Source organism: Schistocerca serialis, chromosome 3, assembly GCF_023864345.2.
Source record: "Schistocerca serialis cubense isolate TAMUIC-IGC-003099 chromosome 3, iqSchSeri2.2, whole genome shotgun sequence".
NCBI lineage: Eukaryota > Metazoa > Arthropoda > Insecta > Orthoptera > Acrididae > Schistocerca > Schistocerca serialis.
The window spans coordinates 374,500,334-374,519,996 of NC_064640.1; the positions used below are offsets into that span (position 1 = coordinate 374,500,334).

The following is a 19,663-nucleotide window of genomic DNA, read 5'->3' on the forward strand; positions in this document are numbered from 1 at the left end:
TATGGGAATGTAGGCTATATTGCAAGTAGAGTTCCCTCCTGCACAATTCAGAAAAGCTACTCTTGGTAGGAAGGATACAGATGGCACAGGCTGTAAAGCAGTCGTTGAAGTGAAGCACGTTGTGTTGGGCAGCATGTTCAGCAGCTGGGTGGTCCAGCTCTCTCTTGACCACTGTTGGTGGCTATTCCTGTGGACAGACAGCATGTTGGTTGTCATGCCCACGTGGTTGCAGCTTAGTTTGTGGATCACTTGAATGTTTTCACAGTTAGTTCTGCCTTTGATGGTATGGGTAATGCTTGTGTTGAGACTGGAGTAGGTGGTGGTGGTGGTGGTGGTGGTGGTGGTGGTGGGAGAATGTATGGGACAGATCTTGCATCCAGGTCCATTACAGGGATATGAGCCATGAGTCAAGGGGTTGGAAGCAGGGATGGAATAGGGATGGACAAAGAAATTGCATAGGTTCAGAGGGTCTTAGAGTACCACTATGGGAGGGGTGGGAAGGATAGTGGGCAGAATATTGCTATTTCAGGGCACAAAAAGAGGTAGTCAAAACCCTGGCAGAGAATGTAATTTAGTTGCTGCAATACTGGGTAGCGCTGAGTCATGAGGGGGATGGTCCTTTGTGACTAGACAGTGCAAATGTGGGAGGTGTTAGGTGACTGGAGAGACAAGGCACAGGAGATATGTTTCTGTACAAGGTTGGGAGGGTAATTTGTCTGTGGAGGCCTCAGTGAGACCCGTGCTATATTTAGAGAAGGACTGCTGGTAACTACAGATGTGTTGGCCACAGGTGGCTAGGGTGTATGGAAGGGACTTCTTGGTAGGGAGTGAGTGGCAGCTGTCAAATAGGAGGTATTGCTGTTGGTTGGTAGGGTTGGTATGGATAGAGATACTGATGTAGACATCTTTGAGGAGGTGGAGGTCAATATCGAGAAAGGTGGCTTGTTGGGTTGAAGAAGACAAGGTGAAGCAAATTGGGGAGAGGGTGCTGAGGTCCTGGAAGAATGTGGGTAGTGTGTCCTCACCTTTGTTCCAGATCATGAAGGTATCATCTTTAAATCAGAGCCAGGTGAGGGGTTTGGGATTCTGGGTGGTTAGGAAAGATTCCTGCAGATGGCCCACGAATAAGTTGGCATAAGATGGTACCATGCAGGTGCCTGTTCTGGGGCACAGACTTGTTAATAGGTGACGAAATGTGAAGTAATTGTGGGTGAGGATATAGTTGGCATGGTGACCAGGAAGGAGGTTGCAGGTTGGGAATCAGATGGGGCATCAGGAAAGGCGGTGTACAATAGCACCAAGGCCAAGGGCATCAGGGTGTTAAAGTAGAGAGAGGTGGAATCAGTAGTGACGAGTAGGGTGCTGTGTGGTAAAGGGACAGGGACTGCAGGAAGTCAGTGGAGGAAGATAGATGGTCCACGAGAGCAGAGCCCCTTTCAGTGGGGGCACAGTAACTGGCCACAATGCCATGTGATGTGTGGTTGAGGTTATGGGCTTTAGGAAGCATGTAGAAGGTAGGAGTGCAGGGAGTGGGTAGGGATTGGGGGAGGGGGGGGGGGGGGTAGGTAGGTTCTGGGGTGGGCCTGAGGATTTGAGGAACCCTCCCTGCAATATACACTACTGGCCATTAAAGTTGCTACACCATGAAGATGACTTGCTGCAGACGTGAAATTTAACCGACAGGAAGAAGGTGCTGTGATATGCAAATGATTAGCTTTCCAGAGCATTCACACAAGGTTGGTGCCGGTGGCGACACCTACAACCTGCTGACATGAGGAAAGTTTCCAACCAATTTCTCATACGCAAACAGCAGTTGACCGGCGTTGCCTGGTGAAACGTTGTTGTGATGCCTCATGTAAGGAGGAGAAATGCGTACCATCACATTTCCGACTTTGATAAAGGTCAGATTGTTGCGTATGGCGATTGCGGTTTATCGTATCGCAACATTGCTGCTCGCGTTGGTCGAGATCCAATGACTGTTTGCAAAATATGGAATCGGTGGGTTCAGGAGGGTAATACGGAACGCTGTGCTGGATCCCAACGGCCTCATATAACTAGCAGTCGAGATGACAGGCATCTTATCCACATGGTTGTAACGGACAGTGCAGCCACGTCTCGATCCCCGAGTCAACAGATGGGGACGTTTGCAAGACAACAACCATCTGCACGAACATTTTGACGACATTTTCAGCAGCATGGACTATCAGCTCAGACACCATGGCTGCGGTTACCCTTGACGCTGCATCACAGACAGAAATGCCTGCGATGGTGTACTCAACGACGAACGTGGGTGCACGAATGGCAAAACGTCATTTTTTCGAATGAATCTAGGTTCTGTTTACAGCATCATGATGGTCGCATCTATGTTTGACGACATCATGGTGAACGCACATTGGAAGCAGGTATTCGTCATCACCATACTGGCGTATCACCCAGCATGATGCTATGGGATGCCATTGGTTACACATATCGGTCACCTCTTGTTCTAATTGACGGCACTTTGAACAGTGAACGTTACATTTTAGATGTGTTACAACCCATGGCTCTATCCTTCATTCGATCCCTGCGAAACCCTACATTTCAGCAGGATAATGCACAACCGCATGTTGCAGGTCCTGTATGGGCCTTTCTGGATACAGAAAATGTTCAGCTGCTGCCTTGGCCAGCACATTCTCCAGATCTCTCACCAACTGAAAATGTCTGATCAATGATGGCAGAGCAACTGGCTCGTCACAATACGCTAGTCACTTCTCTTGATGAACTGTGGTATCGTGTTGAAGCTGCATGGGTAGCTGTACCTATACACGCCATCAAAGTTCTGTTTGACTCAATGTGCAGGCATATCAAGGCCCTTATTACAGCTAGAGGTGGTTGTTCTGGGTACTGATTTATCAGGATCTATGCACCCAAATTGCGTGAAAATATAATTACATGTCAGTTCTAGTATAATATATGTGTCCAATGAATATCCGTTTATCATCTGCATTTCTTCTTGATGTAGCAATTTTAATGACCAGTAGTGTATACTATGTTCCCATAACCCCACTGACCTCAAACACCTTCCCCCCCCCCCCCCCCCCCCTTCCAACTGCACCTAGTACCACTACTCTGTCCTACTATATCCTTGCATGCCACAGAACATTATATTTTGCAGTGGCAAGCTGCTTCTGCTGCTGCTACTGCTGCATGTCTACTACTTATCACGTCCACTTTGTTTAAATGATGTGAATGATTGTAAACCACTTCCCATTTCAGAAGAGAGAAACTTCTTTCTTCACTGACATCCTGTTTTAGTTATTTGTTATGTTGTGTTCTTTTGTCTGTGCTGAGTGACAGCCAAACAGAGGGAAACATTTTGGAATCAGAATCCCAAGCAATTTCCATTTAAAACACCAAATTAATTGAAAATATTGAATTGTTGTTATTTACTTTTTTCTTTCAACATCACTGCCCCTTGTCTGGACTGACACTATTCTAAGCCTGTTGTAACTTTTCCTTTCAAAAGTCCCCATTTCCTCTAACCTTTCTTAATGTTTTACTAGTTAAAGGAACATACAGCTCCAATAGGTGACATTTTTGCCATCCTTAGTGAATGTTTGTGTCTAACATACATAATTTCATAGTTTTGTGATATTTATTTAATAAAAATGTTGCATGTTTCAGAGTAGGTCATTCTTTTCTTTGAAGTTAATAAATTTTTCTGTCAACCATGCTTCTTATAGTGCCAGTAATCATACAATAGAAAATTACTTTTTTTTTTTAAATGTAGGATGTTGCACTTCTGTTCTTCAGTGACTGGTGTGTTTCATTATTTAATAATGAAATATAGTGCATATGGACCAGTTTTCATAAATGGATATCTTTAAACTTATTGAAGTGTATGTGATAATTTCAGCAATTAGTGTGGTCATATGTACTTGCCTGTAAGAAGTGTGAAAATTGTCATACATGTGCTAAAACTCTGCAGACTGCCTATTCCTGTGTGACTGAGTGATATTAGTTCAGTATGTCCAGGAGTATGTTTGATTTTGTAATTCTTTAACTGTAGTATTACTTACATATTTGCCATAACTATTCTTTGTCATTATTAAATAATAAAATGTCACAATTTAGTGTTTCAGAATAACATTGCTTCAGTTTTACATGAATGACTACTTCAGAATGAAGGGCAGCTCACAGTTTGATGTCTACTACCTTGTCATTGTTTTGTCAGTCTGTGCATGTATTTGTGATAGCACTGTTTTGGTTTCAGGCATGCGATGGCGGGATCCTAATCTGACTGAAGTTATTGGATTCCTCAATAATCCAAATAATGTAATAAAAGCTAATGCAGCTGCATACCTCCAGCATTTATGCTACATGGATGACCCAAATAAGCAAAAGACAAGATCATTAGGTGGCATCCCACCCTTAGTTTCACTGCTTTCACATGAGAGTCCAGATGTGTACAGAAATGCATGCGGAGCCTTACGGTAAGTATATCCAATCAGAGAAAATTTTCTTTCTTTCTTTCGCAGTATTTATGTTCTGTGTTTTTTGAAAGCAAGTGCACATAAAAGGACATACATAATTTTAGAAATGGTGTCAGCCATTTTAGACAATATTTTTCATTCATACTTGATCAGTAAGCATAAGCAGTTTAATGGTAGTCTTACAATTTACATGTGTAACTATATTTTTGACCAGGAATCTCTCATATGGAAGGCAGAATGATGAAAACAAAAGAGCTATTAAAAATGCTGGAGGGATACCTTCATTAATTAATTTGTTACAGAAGTCATCAGATTCTGAAGTAAAAGAACTGGTGACTGGAGTTCTGTGGAATTTGTCCTCATGCGAGGTAAGACTCATTTTCCTCTCTTAATCTGGTGTTCATTTACTTATATTTCTAACATAATCATAACATTTCTAAATTTCAATGTTTTATAATACAAAGTGTGGAGTTAGAAATACCTGAGTAGTGGTATAATCTGTGCATCTCCCTCCACCGCCACCACCACCACCACCACTTGTCCCATACATCCTTCCCCATTTCTTTTTTGCTTTCTTTACTACCAAGTGATCACAGTACTAATACACATAATATACAAGTAATCAATATGTCTAGTATTTTAGAACTTTTAATGATGGGTGGAGGTTTCTTTTAAATTTGCATTTAATGCTGCACTTTTGACTGCTAAATGGGATATGGGTCATTGTGATTTATATGACAACAACAGTGAATGAATGAATGGATGATCATAAAGTTAAGAATGGATCATTCACTGCATTTGAATCCATGTTTTCTTCTGGAAGAAAAATTATTGCCTGTTTAGGGAACTGTGTAGTAGTAATTTTGTGTTGGCTTGATGTGATGGTCGGGATGCATTAGGTTTTGTGAATCTCTGTCTCTCTCTCTCTCTCTCTCTCTCTCTCTCTCTCTCTCTCTCTCTCTCTCTCTCTCTGCATAACTATTGCAACCTATATGCAATTGAACGTGCTTAGTTCAGAAAACCCTTTTTTCATGAATCTCTTGGGACCCAAACCTTTTTTTCTAGAGCATGGGTTTTCCTTAAAAGGGAATTTTGCTCTGTAACACAAGAGAAGTGACCCAGAGTCATAATTCAAATGTGTTCAGATGATAAAAGTGCAATTTAATTACAAACTTAACAGTATCCTGTGTCACAGATTTAAATGCAATACACACATATATATCATCACAGGTTTAACAGAACACTATTTTTTTAAACTCGAGAAGAGTTCTTTTTGTTTTGTCCTTCCAACATATTATAGTGATGGAAGTTGTTGCTCCAGTTGGTTGACGTTAGTTAGAACTGATTTGTCTGCACTGAAAGAGGAAAAGAAGTTCCTGGCAATATCAATTCCCTGCACAGCCGCTGTGAAACTTGCTGCAACAGCCCCACCACCACCACCACCACCACCACCACCACCATCACCACCATCATCATCATCATCATTTGTCAAAGCCACCAACTCCACCTCCTCCTCATACCTTGCAGTGGTCCTTCACAAGCACTTGATGTATCTCTTGGGTGGGACATCGGGACAATTTACCACAAAGAAACAATTTAACTCAGTGTGTTGTGTTATACAATTCCAGACAGCAACAAAGATATGTTGAGTCTCATCACTTCCTTCCTCTCTATAAATGAAATTGACTTTTGCACAATTGCTACTCCAAATTTGGCTTTAAGAGAGTACATTAAGTCAATATCCAATGCCTCTAGATGGCTCGTGCTGTTTGGAGAAATGAAAACATTATTTACTTTTCTCAGAAATGATGTTTTCTTGGAATGTACATAGCACCACTCAATGATAAATACTACTTTCCTCCCTGCTGCACCCATCTCGGCATATAAACCTCAGAGAAATCATGTGAAGATTTGATGTCATCCAGGCATTGCTGTTGTACTCACAAGTACAAGGCAATGTTTTATTGGTTTTGAAACATATGGGAATATTAAATTTTCACAACTTTAATGGAGGCAGCATCTCACTTCCTTCTCTATTTACAAGCTATATATAATTTACTTATTTGTGTGTGTGTGTGTGTGTGTGTGTGTGAGAGAGAGAGAGAGAGAGAGAGAGAGAGAGAGAGAGAGAGAGAGAGAGAGAGCACACGGGGTGGGGGGAGGAGTCTGTCTGGGAGAGGGAGCCAGGAGAGAGTAAACGCAGTTTTGACAGACAGACCTGTCTTATTGAGCATATGGTCTCCCACATCATCATCATCATTTTTTTTAATCGACTTTTGGCTGGTGCCACAGCTTTTATAGGTATATACACCTTTGTCCTCCAGTTGTCTTGAGTAGCTAGTTCGAAAACACAAATGCAGTTGAAATATTTTAGACCTTGTAACTACAAAAAGACCTGACCTTTTGACAATGTCAGTATAGCGACAGGGATCAGTGATAATGGTGTCATCATAGCAATGATGTTTATGAAGGTCAGTAAATCCCTCAAGAACACTAGGGGAGTGTTTACACTGGAAAAAGCAGTTATGCAGTTGTTAACACCCTACTTAGTCAATGAATGGATATCATTTAGTTCTAATATGATAGATGTAGAGGAATTATCAGCAAAGTTTAAACTGTTTGTAAATTGTGCTCTGGAGAAGTATGTGCCAAACAAGTGGATTTAGGATGGAAAAGACCCACTATGATGTAATAACAAAACTCTGAAAATGCTCAGGAAGCAAAGCCTATGAACAAGTTTTAAATTTTGCATTTAAAAAATCATTCATGCAGGAGGATCATATGGACATACCATCATTTGACTGTTGCAAATACTCCCATATGGAGGACATAGAAATGGATATACTTGGCATTGGAAACAAATAAGTCACCAAGTCAGGACAAAATATCAGTTCAGTTTTACAGGTAGTACTGGATGGCATTGGCTCCTTACATATCATTCATGTAGCATGAATATCTTTCCCAGTACAAAGTCCCAAATGACAGGAAAAAAGTGCAATGACGCAGTAGTGTCGCAAGCAAGGGGCAACATGGAAATAAGAAATCTCTTCAGTGTATACTATTCCTAAGTCGCTGGTCCTGAAGTGCCTAATCTTGATGCTGCTGTAGAAGTGGGCCATGACCAGTCAGTGCAGCGCTTATGTCCTCTTCGCATAGAGGCCACTACCATGCATTGTCGTCCTTTTTGGGGGGGGGGGGGGGGGGGTTGGTCAGTGTACAATTGGCTGATGTCTTCCTTACAACCCTCTCTTCTCTCTCATTTCCGACTGGCATGCCAGCACTTGACTTTACACCGTAACATTCCCCCCCCCCCCCCCCCCCCCCAAAGCAACAGACCGTCGTCACATAGGGAGATTGACAACAGCGGGGGAGGCAGGAGTGTGGATGCTCTGAGGGACTGGAAGCTGTGGCTGCAGGGGACATCCGGCCTTCGCTCGACGGAAACGTCCCCCAGAAAATGACTAGAAGGGTGCACGTCCACCTCCTGAGGCCCATAGCAAGACATAGAAGGCGCCAGCTGCTGCGGCCTGTGAGGGGGGAGTGTCCAATTCCATCAGTAGGATGAGAGGAGGCGTAGGAGGCAAAGGCTCTGTCTCGGTGGGGTCATTCCGTGGTGTCGTGATGACACCCTCTGGCGGCTGCTGTGGCCGTGCTTTCCTCGGGATCTGTGAATCTGGGGGAAGAGATACAGAAGGATATTCATGTACGTGACAGTGGCAAAGTTGACAGTGATGTCGGCACTGCAATCCATCTGGGCCTGAAATGAGATACATGCATGCGCCAAGTCGACAAAGGATCTCGCCTCATGCCGACCATCTGCTGCTGCTAAAAACCCTTAAAAAAACAATATCATGCGGCGTGAAGCGATACTTGCAGCCTTCCTTCAGCTCCAGTGCTGAGGGGGGTGGAGCAGGTGGGGTAGTGTCAGATGGCAGCATCCATGAAGCAATTCCGCTGGCGATGGTCCATCTCATGGGTGTGAACGATATGAGGCGAAAACAGTTGCAGTGCTTGATCCCTGGTGTGTGTGTGTGTGTGTGTGTGTGTGTGTGTGTGTGTGTGTGTGTGTGTGTGTGTGTGTGTGTGTGAAGTTTGGCCATCCGATGCTTCAAAGTTCTGACAAAACATTCCACTTTGCCATTTGACTGTGGATGTAACGGTGCACTAGTTAGGTGCTGTATGCCATTGCATTGACAGATGTTTCAGATTCATTTGATGTGAACTGAGGGCCATTGTCTGACACTATGACTTAAGGCAAGCCTTCGAGGCAAAATATAGAGGACAACACCTGAACTGTGCTACGTGACATTGTCGAGTTCATTGGCACAGCAAAAGAAAACTTGCTATAACAGTATACCACAATCAACCAACGAGTGTTCCAAAAATGTCCCACAAAGTCCATGTGCACACGCTGCAGTGGTGATTGCAACTTATGCCAAGCAGAGAATTTTTGTAGTGGAGTGATTTTCCACACATGCATGACACTGTGATGTCATCTGTTCTATTTGGGTGTCCATACCTGCCAAGTACAGTGTTGATGTGCTGTTTCATATGAACAATCCCCCAGTGTCCTTGGTGAAGTAACTGCAACACTTCTTTTTCCAGAGCTTTGGGAATCAACACATGTGACTGTCCACTGTAATTTTGAACAAGAATCACATCTTTCTGTACAGCGAGGCTATGCTGACATGCAAAGTATTGGGGTACTACAGAATGATGAGCATCAATGTGACAACAAGATGCAGCATAAGCATCAAAGTCTGTATCAGGGCCAATCGGAAGATGTGAAAGTGCATCCGCATTACCATGTTGAGCTGTCGGACGATACACAATCTCGTACTGATATTGAGACAACAGCCAAAGCTCATCGTTGCAATTTTCGGGCAGTTTGTACAGGAATCGGCTTCATCGGATGAAACAAGGACTGCAATGGCTTGTGATCCATTACTAAGTAGAATTTCCTGCCATACAAATAGTGGTGGAATTTGGTGACACCATACACAATTACCAATGCCTCTTTCTCTATTTGTGAATAGTTACACTGAGCTTTGGCCAACACTTTTGATGCAAAAGCAATAAGCCTGTCTTTGTCACCAATTATGTGCAAAAGCACTGCACTGATTCTATAAGAGGAAGCGTCAGTTTGCAACACAACTGGTTTTTTCAGGATAAAAATGAACCAACATTGATCACTGAGAAATGCATCTATAAGTTTTTGAAAAGCGTCTTGGCACTCATCCGTCCAAACAAATTGGACATTTTTGTGGCGCAAGTGATGCAATGGAGCTGCGATTTGTGCAGCATTCAGTATGAATCAAATATAATAGTTCATTTTCCCTAAGACTGACTGCAATTCTGCGACATTACAAGGAACTGGCAGATTATGTATGGCTAACAATTGTGGCCGAAGCAGATGGACACTGTGAGTGTTTATGACATGGCCAAGATACTGCAACTCAGGGTTAAAAAATCATACTTGTCCAGTCTACACTTTAGTCCTGCATCAGATAACACATGAAACAAACCATGCAATTTTGCAATGTGTTCTTCAGGTGTGCAATCTGCTACAACAATATAGTCAAAATAGTTTGAACAGTTTGGTACTTGTGCAGTAAGCTGTTCCAAATACCTTTGGAAAATGGCAGGTGTGGAAGCACTCCAAAAGGTAAATGCGAATATTTAAAAAAGTCCAAATGAGTGTTCACAACACGTACTTTTTGAGATTCTTCATCTAGTGGTATTTGAAGATATGCGTCACACAAATCAATTTTTGAAAAGTAATGACCAGCACCTTATTTGACCATGAGATCCTCAGGGCGTGGCAATGGATAAGTATCAGTCAGGCGAATGTGATCTGACAATTTGGGGAGCAAAACCAGTATACTTTGCCCGCTGACTAGCTTGTAGGGGTGTAATAGCTCTGCTATTTTCCAATTCTTTCAGTTTAGCTGCCACTTTGTCCCGTAACTCAATGGGAACTGTTCTGGCCCGGCAAAATTTCGGCTGAGCGTTGTCTTTCATAGCAGTATCTGCAACAAAATTATTAGCCTTGCCTAAACCTTCAGAAAAGAGTTCAAGGAATTCTTTCAGCAAGCTAGCTAAACTGTCTTTTGCATTGAATGCAGACACTGACAACACATTGTCCTGAATTTTAAAGCCAAACGAATAAAGGCCAAATGTGTTCTCACAATTGTGTGATTTTAGCACAGTGAAAGTTACAGATTGCGTATGCGAGCAATACATGGCTGGCAATGTACATTTTCTGAGAACGGGAATGTATTGTCCATTTTAAGCAGTCAGGTGCATGCTAGTTTTAGACAGTTGTGAGGAGCCTAACAGTTCATGTTCATGTGTGTTATGATTCAGCAGTGTAACACAGGCACCAGTGTCCAATAGAAATTTCACATGTTTTCCACTAATATGCAAATTAACGAAAGTTTGAGAAACTGTTTGCTTGCTAGTTTTGCTAATGCCTGCAGCAGGTGTTGATTACACTGCATTTATGACATGGGCCTTGTGACTAGATTTTTATGAGTGGGCAGACTTCTTATGGTTGTTCCATTGCAAAGATATGTGACCTTTCTTGGCACAAGCATAACACTGTGCTTGTCTGGATGGGCAGTCTTGGTGTTGGTGCTGTGAATAGCACTGAGGGCATAACTTAATTCTGTTTGTCTGTTTAGAGAGCTGTTGCCATGTCATGGAGAACTGTTTACGTGACGTGGCGCACAGATCCTGTTGCTGCCTAATGGGCTGGTCGCAAGGAAGAGATGACTCAACCTGACAAATTGGTGGCTGCTGAAATTTATTGGCCAACACAGCACCTGAGTCGTACTGATCTAGTATTTGCACTACGTGTTGAGATGATGGATTGGACTGTTGGAAAATCTGTTTTTAAGTCTGTCATCAGTTACATTGTACACGATCACATCACCCAACATCACGTGAATCTGAGTATAAAGCAGCACAAGCACATTTGAATTTGCATTTCCTGGTCATACCCTGCAAATCTGTTACCCACTTGTGATGAGTTTTTTCTAACCGTTTCTTGCAATTAAAGAATTGGTACCTAGCTGCTACCACATTCACTTGTTGGTCATAATAGTTAGTTAGAAAATCTGCAACCTAATCATGGGAAAGTTCCCTGGGAATGATTTCTGAATAAGGGGAAACACTGCACTTCCTACTGTTGACAATAAATAATGCAGTTTCACAGTATCTGGTACATTGTGAGCAATTACGTGAACTTCACACTGTTGCAACCACTCAAGCCACTTTTTTACTAAACTGGTTAAAAGGTGGTATGGCACTCAGAGCTTCAGCCAGTGTTGTATTTTGCACTGTATTTGTTTGATTCGCCAGGAGATGCTGTACTGTGTTTAGCATTGTGATTATTTGTTGGGTCTGAAACTGACATGTCCGTGTTAGCTGTGTTGCATCTATCACTTGCAGCTGAGGTGCCTGAGCAGGGGGTGGGTTGCTCATAGCGGAAGGGTTGCTCATAGCGGAAAAGACAAATGCAATAAACAGACAAGGCAAGAATAAAAATAAGTACAAAAGCAAAGAAAATTTCTGCAATGCCCACTTGAAAACACTGATTATCAAAAGCACTATAAGACACACTGTTAAAGCAAGTAAACACAACCCTGCAAAGAAAAGTCAATGTAGAATCTAGGTGCCAGCAAAACACAAAAGAAAATCCGTGGCCACCAGGCACTGGGTTCTTCTTATAACTTGTTGCCAATGTTGAACCCTGCCTAGTTGTCAAAGCTGGTATGTCTAGGAAACCTGGTTCTCAGATCGCTGGACAACAATTCAAGCAAATCGTATTGAAGAGTTTTATTACAAAAAGAATCGATAACAATACTTAACTTTGACAGTAACACAGAAGTGTTGCAAGCAAAGGGCAACATGAAAATAAGAAATCTCTTTAGTGTATACAATTCCTAAGTCGCTGGCCTTGAAGTGCCTAATCTTGATGTTGCTGTAGAAGTAGGCCCCAATCAGTTGGCACGGCACTTATGTCCTCCGCCATCATGTTGTCATCCTATAGAGGGGTCAGTCAGTGTGCAATTAGCTGACATCTTCGCAGCCCTCTCTGCTCTATTGTGTCGGTACTTGACTTTACACTGTAACACCTATATCCTTAATGCTGGGGTGCTGCAGAATTATTGAACAATTTTAAGTTCAAATATAATAAAGCTTCTCTTCCAAATAAACATAGATTTAGAAAGCACTGCGTGTGTGAGACTCAGCTTGTCATTTTCTCACGCGATACCTTGCAAACTATGGATAGAGGGCAACATGCAGATTCAATATTCCTAAATTTCTGGAAAGCTTTTGACACAGTGTCCCACTGCAGACTGTCAACAGAAGTCTGAGCATACAGTATAGGTTTCCAGCTATGTGACTGGTTTGAAGACATCGTAAGTAATAAAATCCAGTATGTTGACGTGAACAGTGAGAGTACATTGGAGACAAGGGTATCGTTAGGAAGTGCCCCAGGGAAGTGTCATAGGATTGCTTTTGTTCTCATTGTACATAAATGATCTGATGAACAGGGTGAGCAGTAGTCTGTGCCTGTTTGTTGATTACGCTGTGATATATGGGCAAGTACTGTCGTCGTGATTGTAGAAAGATACAGGATGACTTTGACAGAGTTTCTGTTTGGTGAGATGAATGGCAGCTTGCAATAAATGACAAAAAATTTAATTTAGTGCAGATGAGTAGAAAAACATCTGCTAATGTTCAAACACAGTGTTGGTAGTTTGCTGCTTGACACAATAACGTCAATTAAACATCCAGGTTTAACGTCGCAAAGAGACATGAAAAGGAACGAGCATGTAAGGTAGTAATACGGAAGGTGAATGGTTAGCTTGGTTTATTGAGAGAGTTTTAGTGTAGCTAATCTACAAAGACGACCACATATAGAAAATTTGTGCAACACATTCTTGAGAATTCCTTGAGTGTTTTGGGATCCCCACTGGACTGTATTAAAGGAAGGCATCAAAGCAGTTCAGAAGTATACTCCTAGATTCGTTATCACTAGGTTTTATCAACGTTCAAATGTTACAGAGATGGTGCATTGACTTGAATGGGACTCTGTGCAGGGAAGATTCTGATCTTTTCATGAAACATTATCAAGAAAATTTAAAGACTGGGCATTTGCAGCTGACCTCAGAACAATTTTACTGCCTCCAATGTACATTTGGCATAAGCACTGCAAAGACAAGATCAGAGAAATTATATCTCATATCGGAGCATATAGACAGTTATTTTTTCCCGTTGCTCCATTTGCAAGTGGGATAGGAAAGATGATGACTAGTAGTCATATGTGGTACCCTCCGCCATACACCATATGGTGGCTTGCAGAGCATGTATGTAGACGTAAGTAATAAGTGGATCCTAGTTGTAAGGGTGCTGATGTAGGGATGTGTGGAACGGTGTTACTACATGATACAATCTGTCTAATAAATGGCTGAGGTGATGAGGTGATGCATGGATAATGCTTATAAATAGTATAAAGGGATAGATATACTGTTGAGGTGACAGGGGTAGGTCCAAGAAACTGTTGCTGTACAATGTGAGAACAGGCCAGACTGTTGCTTGCTTAGAAACAACCGTGGATCATGTGAATAAGTAATTACTTAGGTAAAAGCAATCTTATCAGTGACTCTCCATCTAAGATAACAAACTGTACCTTCCTTACCAAGAAATCCTCAGTCCAGTAACAAAGTTTGTTTTATACATCACATTAAAATACTTTTGTTAGTAAAATTGGTGTGGTACTGAGCCAAATACTTCCGAGGGGCCAAGACTACATGACTGCCTCAACCCATGGCTTTCAAAATGTCATGTGAGAAAAAAATGAGTTGGTTTCATACTGTCAGTGTTTGGGTTAGGTTGCTATGTTTGAGACACCTTATTTTATTTGAGCTCATAACATGATAAGATATTCTACAACTGATGGACAACAGTGAACTTGGATGATAATTTTGTGGATCACTACTGCTAACGATATTGCAGATTGCTTTGACCTGCACTTTCTTTCAACCACTGTGCACAGTTTTATGTTTGAGTGATTTACCGTATATTGCAGTTAAAATAAGAGCAAATTCAGCTGCAAATTTGCTGTAGTATCTGACAGAGATCCTGATAGGTGCTGGAGCTGTTTTCAGTTTGAGATTTCAGCTGTTTCTCAACACCACTACCTGTCCAGGTAGCCACGCATGTTAACACGACCGCATCTGGGACAGGTACGTATCCCAGCCCCAGGTTTGAACACATCTGGCAAATTTAATGAGGAGGGGTTGGTGTGCTGCCCAGCCTGAGTGTAATGTTTAGGCAGTTTCCCACATCCCACCAGGTGAATACGGGTTGGTTCCCATGTTCTGCCTCAAATACATGCTGCACAAACAATTAGAACACTTTCTCACACTTGCACACAGAATTTACTGTGTATGAATATGGATTGGGTACACTGCTTCTATCCTGGTGGGTGAACAGGAGACTGATTGCCTTAGCTGTCTGATCTCCTTAAACATTTACTCAGCACTCAACACCACTAACACTAATATGTATTTCACTCATCCATTGAGTGGTGTAAGAATTAAATCATGGCAGCACTTCTGCATCATTGAAAACTTGAGTTCATCATTTCTGCTTTAGCTCTGATATCCTCAATTTCAGTTCCTTTGTCATCCACGATGTCAGCTTCACTTGCTGCTGTCTTGTCAGCCAAACACATTTCATTCAGTATCTCCAACCCTGTGCTTTGTTTTACATGTATTACGCAGTAATCTCTGTTTCTTTATAAGTTTCTTGACAGTGACTGTATACCATGGAGCATCCCTCCCATCATGACTGCTCTACTAAGCATATATTTATCCAGTATCTGGTCAATTATTCTTTCAACTTCAGCCACAGTTATTCTATGTGCACGTGTCTAGAGCTAAAACTTATTTAGTTATCACATTACTGCCTCTTTATATGGTCTGCTGAACCTGTAAGTCTTTTTACTCCTCTTTGTACCTTGGCAATCATTGTCGCTACATCTCCCTTTCTATGTGGACATCCTTAAAGAGATAATAATAATGTCGTGTGACTAGGGCCTCCCGGCAGGTAGACCGTTCGCCTGGTGCAAGTCTTTCGATTTGACGCCACGTCGGCGACTTGCGCGTCGATGGGGATGAAATGATGATGATTAGGACAACACAACACCCAGTCCTTGAGCAGAGAAAATCTCCGACCCAGCCGGGAATCGAACCCGGGCCCTTAGGATTGACATTCCATCGCGCTGACCACTCAGCTACTGGGGCGGACCTTAAACAGATTAGGGCTATTTATTGCCAAGAGTACCAATATATTTCCATCACAAGTGAGCTTCTGGACTATATGTTCTACTTAGTTTTCAGTTAAGCCATTAAGTAATGTTCTGCAAGACGACATTCTTTCTTACTTTTTTTCTCTCTATAGTGTTTCTTGCAGGAAGTAAATTATAAAAGATGTCAAATTCACCGGTGTTGAAAATATCTGTGAAAACTCACAACATTGTATCAATCATGGCAGTGTAGCGTTCTTCCACTTTGTGTATCTATAGCACTATTTCTCCACTTACATTCTGAAATGAGAGCTCCAAAAAGTGTTTGACGGGGTTCCCCATGGCAGACTGTTAACGGAGGTACGAGCATACGGGATAGATTTCCAGATATGTCAATGGCTCAAAGACTTGTTAAGTAATAAAACCCAATACATTGTCCTCAGTGGCAAGAGACAAGGCTATCATCAGGAGTGTCACATGGAAATGTGACAGGACCGTTATTATTCTCGAAATACATAAATGACCCAACTGACAGGGTTAGCAGCAGTCTGTGGCTGTTTGCTGATGATGGTGTGGTGTGCAGGAAGATGTCATTGTTGAGTGACTGTAGGAGGATACAAGATGAGCTGGAAAAATTTTTATTTTGGGGGATGAATGGCAGCTACTTTTAAACGCAGAAAAATGTAGCTTAATGAAGATGAGTGGGGAAAAGTCCTATAATGTTTGAATACAGCATTAATATTGTGCCACTTGACATGGTCATGTTGATTAAATACATGGGTTTAACGTTACAAAGTGATATGAAATAGCTCGAGTATTTAAGGACGGTAGTAGGGAAAACAAATGATTAACTTTGGTGTATAGGCAGAACTTTAGGAAAGTGTTGTTCGTCTGTGAAGGCTACCAGGTGTAGAATACTAGTACCACACATTCTCGAGTATTGCTCAAGTGTTCGCACCAGGTCATATTAAAGGATGATGTTGAAGCAGTTCAGAGGTGGGCTGCTAGATTTGTTATCAGGAGGGTGGATCAGCGTACAGGCATGTTGGAGATGCTTCGGGAACTCAAATGGGAATCCCTGGAGGGAAGGCAACATTCTTTTTGAGGAACACCACAGAGAAAATTTAGAGAACCAGCATTCAAAGCTGACAGCGGAATTGTACTGTCCATTTCATCACTGACAACATTACAAAGTCATCAACAAACTGTGTTTTTAATCATCTTCTGTAGTTATTTTTCTAATTTTCACATAAGAACAGAACTCATAATATATTAATTCCTGGTCTGTCTTTCTTCAACCAATCATTATTATAAATTTTCCTCATTATGAAAACAGAAAAATCTGCAGCTGTCAGTTAGCATCACCTCAGTTCTGCAGCAAGTGTAAACTTTCCAAAACTGAAGGAGACATTGACATCAAGTAATACTGTGATGTGAGCCAAGGAAATGATTTTAATTACTAATGTCATTATGTACAATATTGTAAAGCAGTTTAATATGGTAACACAGAATTTGTGTGTGTGTGTGTGTGTGAGAGAGAGAGAGAGAGAGAGAGAGAGAGAGAGAGAGAGAAAGGGGGGATGCCATGTTTATGTATCTACATTTATTCTTCTGCTCTGTTCTGTTTAATATTTATTATCTTCCAGGACCTAAAAAGATCAATAATAGATGATGGCCTTGCAGTGATTGTGAACCATGTTATTATCCCTCATTCCGGCTGGGATTCCACATCATCTGGTGAAACATGTTGGTCAACAATATTCAGGAATGCATCAGGAGTTTTGCGGTAAGGATTGCAGTTCCAATTTTATTAAAGAATTAATGAAAAATTTGAGCAAATTGAATGTGAGGGTTTATTCATTCGCCTTTTGCTTTTTCTCAGTTACGTGCTGTCTGATATGACACAAATACGAGGTTAATCCCAAAAGTAAGGTCTCTTATTTTTTATAAGTACAGAACTCTGTTTCTGTGGCAGTTGGTCACACTTTTATGAAGAGTTCTTCACACGCTGTGTGTAAACACGAGCACCCCGCGCTGAGGTGCTCAGTCCTGGCTTGGCAGTCGTTGAGAATGGAGCTCCTGTTGGATGTTACCGCCAAGTGCAAATTGCGCGCAGTTATTCAGTTTTTGAATGCAAAGGGCACGCACCAATTGAAATCCATCGCCAATTGACGGAAGTGTATGGTGAGTCGTGCATGGATGTCAAAAATGTTCGTAAGTGGTGTAGAGGGTTTGTAGCTGGTCGGACTGAAATTCATGACGAACAAAGGGGCAGGAGACTGTCAGTTTCTGAGGAGACAGTGTTGAAGATTGAGCAAAGCATGCATGAAGATCGGTGGATCAACCTGGGTGATCTCTGCATGTTGGTTCCTGAGGTTTCCTGAAGTACTGCTCACAGAAGTTTAATGGAAACATTGAACTACCGGAAGGTGTGTGCAACATGGGTGCCACGAATGCTGATTGAAAACCACATGCAGCAGCAAGTTGATGCTTCCCGCACATTTCTTCACCACCTTGCAGCCAAACAGGTCAACTTTCTGGACACAATTGTCACAGGTGAGGAAACTTGGGCATACCACTTTACACCTGAGACCAAGCAACAATCAAGCCAGTGGCGGCATCCTTCTTCACCAAAGCTGTGGAAATTCGAACAAACACAGTCTGCCGGTAAAGTCATAACAACCGTTTTTTGGGATCAGAAAGGTGTATTTTTGGTCAACTTTATGTCCACTGGGACCACAGTTAACACTGACAGGTACTCTGAGACTATGAAAAAACTCAAACGGGCAGTTCAGAACCAGAGAAGAGGAATGTTGAGCAAGGGCGTACACATTCTCCATGACAACGCTTGCCCACACATCGCTCGGCAAACCGTTGCTCTCCTACAACAGTTTCAGTGGAACATGATCACCCACCCACCCTATAGTCCTGACTTTTCACCCAGTTCCCTAAGTTAAAAGAACATTTGGCCACAAAGTGATTCAGCTCTGAAGACGAGGTGAAAGAAGAGGTTCATAACTTTCTGAACAGCATAGAGGCGAGCTGATATGACATGGGCACACCAAAACTGCCACAGCATCTACAAAAATGCATCGACAGAAGTGGTGGTTATGTCAAAAAATAGCTAAATGTTCAAGCTGTTAACTGATGTTAACCGTTGTAGAAATAAACAGGTCCATGTACTTATAAACAAATAGGAGACCTTACTTTTGTGATTACCCTCATATTATAGGTAGTTGTAAAATTTTAATTATCATCTCAAACAAATCAGTCTGTCATCATGAAACTTGGTGTTGGAGTTAATACTTCTCTGCATGTTCCCTCTTCCATGTGATGCATTTTTCCCAATTATCGATGATTTGATGGGCACCTGGGTTGTAAGGAAGTCTGCCTTTTGGGTGTTTAGGAAATGTTACACCTAAATAATTGTGTCGTTGTCACTCTGGGAATGTCTACCACAGAGTGGTTTTTTCATCTGAGGAAAGAGGAAGAAATCAGTGGGTACCGCGTCAGGAGAATACAACATCCATCTAAGAAGTTCTAAAACTGATTTTATTTGTGGTGTATAAGCAACATCAGCACAGTAACTATGGTGGCAGCTTGAAATGACAATTGTAAACAACAGATGTGCATTCAACCAGTCAGTTGTGAGCAGGCAGTGTTAAATAGTGGACATGCACGTAGCACGTCAACGTTGTTGTGTTACACATCGCAGTGGAACAGTGTCTCAGAATCAAATGTTTGAGACATTCTCCAGAACGTTTTGAAGAAGAGAAAAGTGTGTGCGCAGTGTGTCCCACAAACCTTGGCTCGTGAACAAAAATGGCATGTGGACACCTGCCGCAACTTGATTGAAATGCAAAACATGGAC

At 41.9% G+C, this 19,663-nt stretch overlaps 1 protein-coding gene across 8 annotated transcripts in view; it reads left to right on the forward strand.

The window, feature by feature from the left end:
- LOC126470197 (catenin delta-2) overlaps positions 1-19,663 on the forward strand; it is a 494,830-nt gene that overhangs the window by 402,296 nt on the left and 72,871 nt on the right. For all 8 annotated transcript variants that reach the window (XM_050097862.1, XM_050097867.1, XM_050097861.1 and 5 more), the window contains 3 exons: positions 4,253-4,472; positions 4,687-4,840; positions 17,439-17,578. In XM_050097862.1, the coding sequence (XP_049953819.1) occupies positions 4,253-4,472; positions 4,687-4,840; positions 17,439-17,578 (514 nt within the window). The remainder of the gene's footprint in view (positions 1-4,252; positions 4,473-4,686; positions 4,841-17,438; positions 17,579-19,663) is intronic.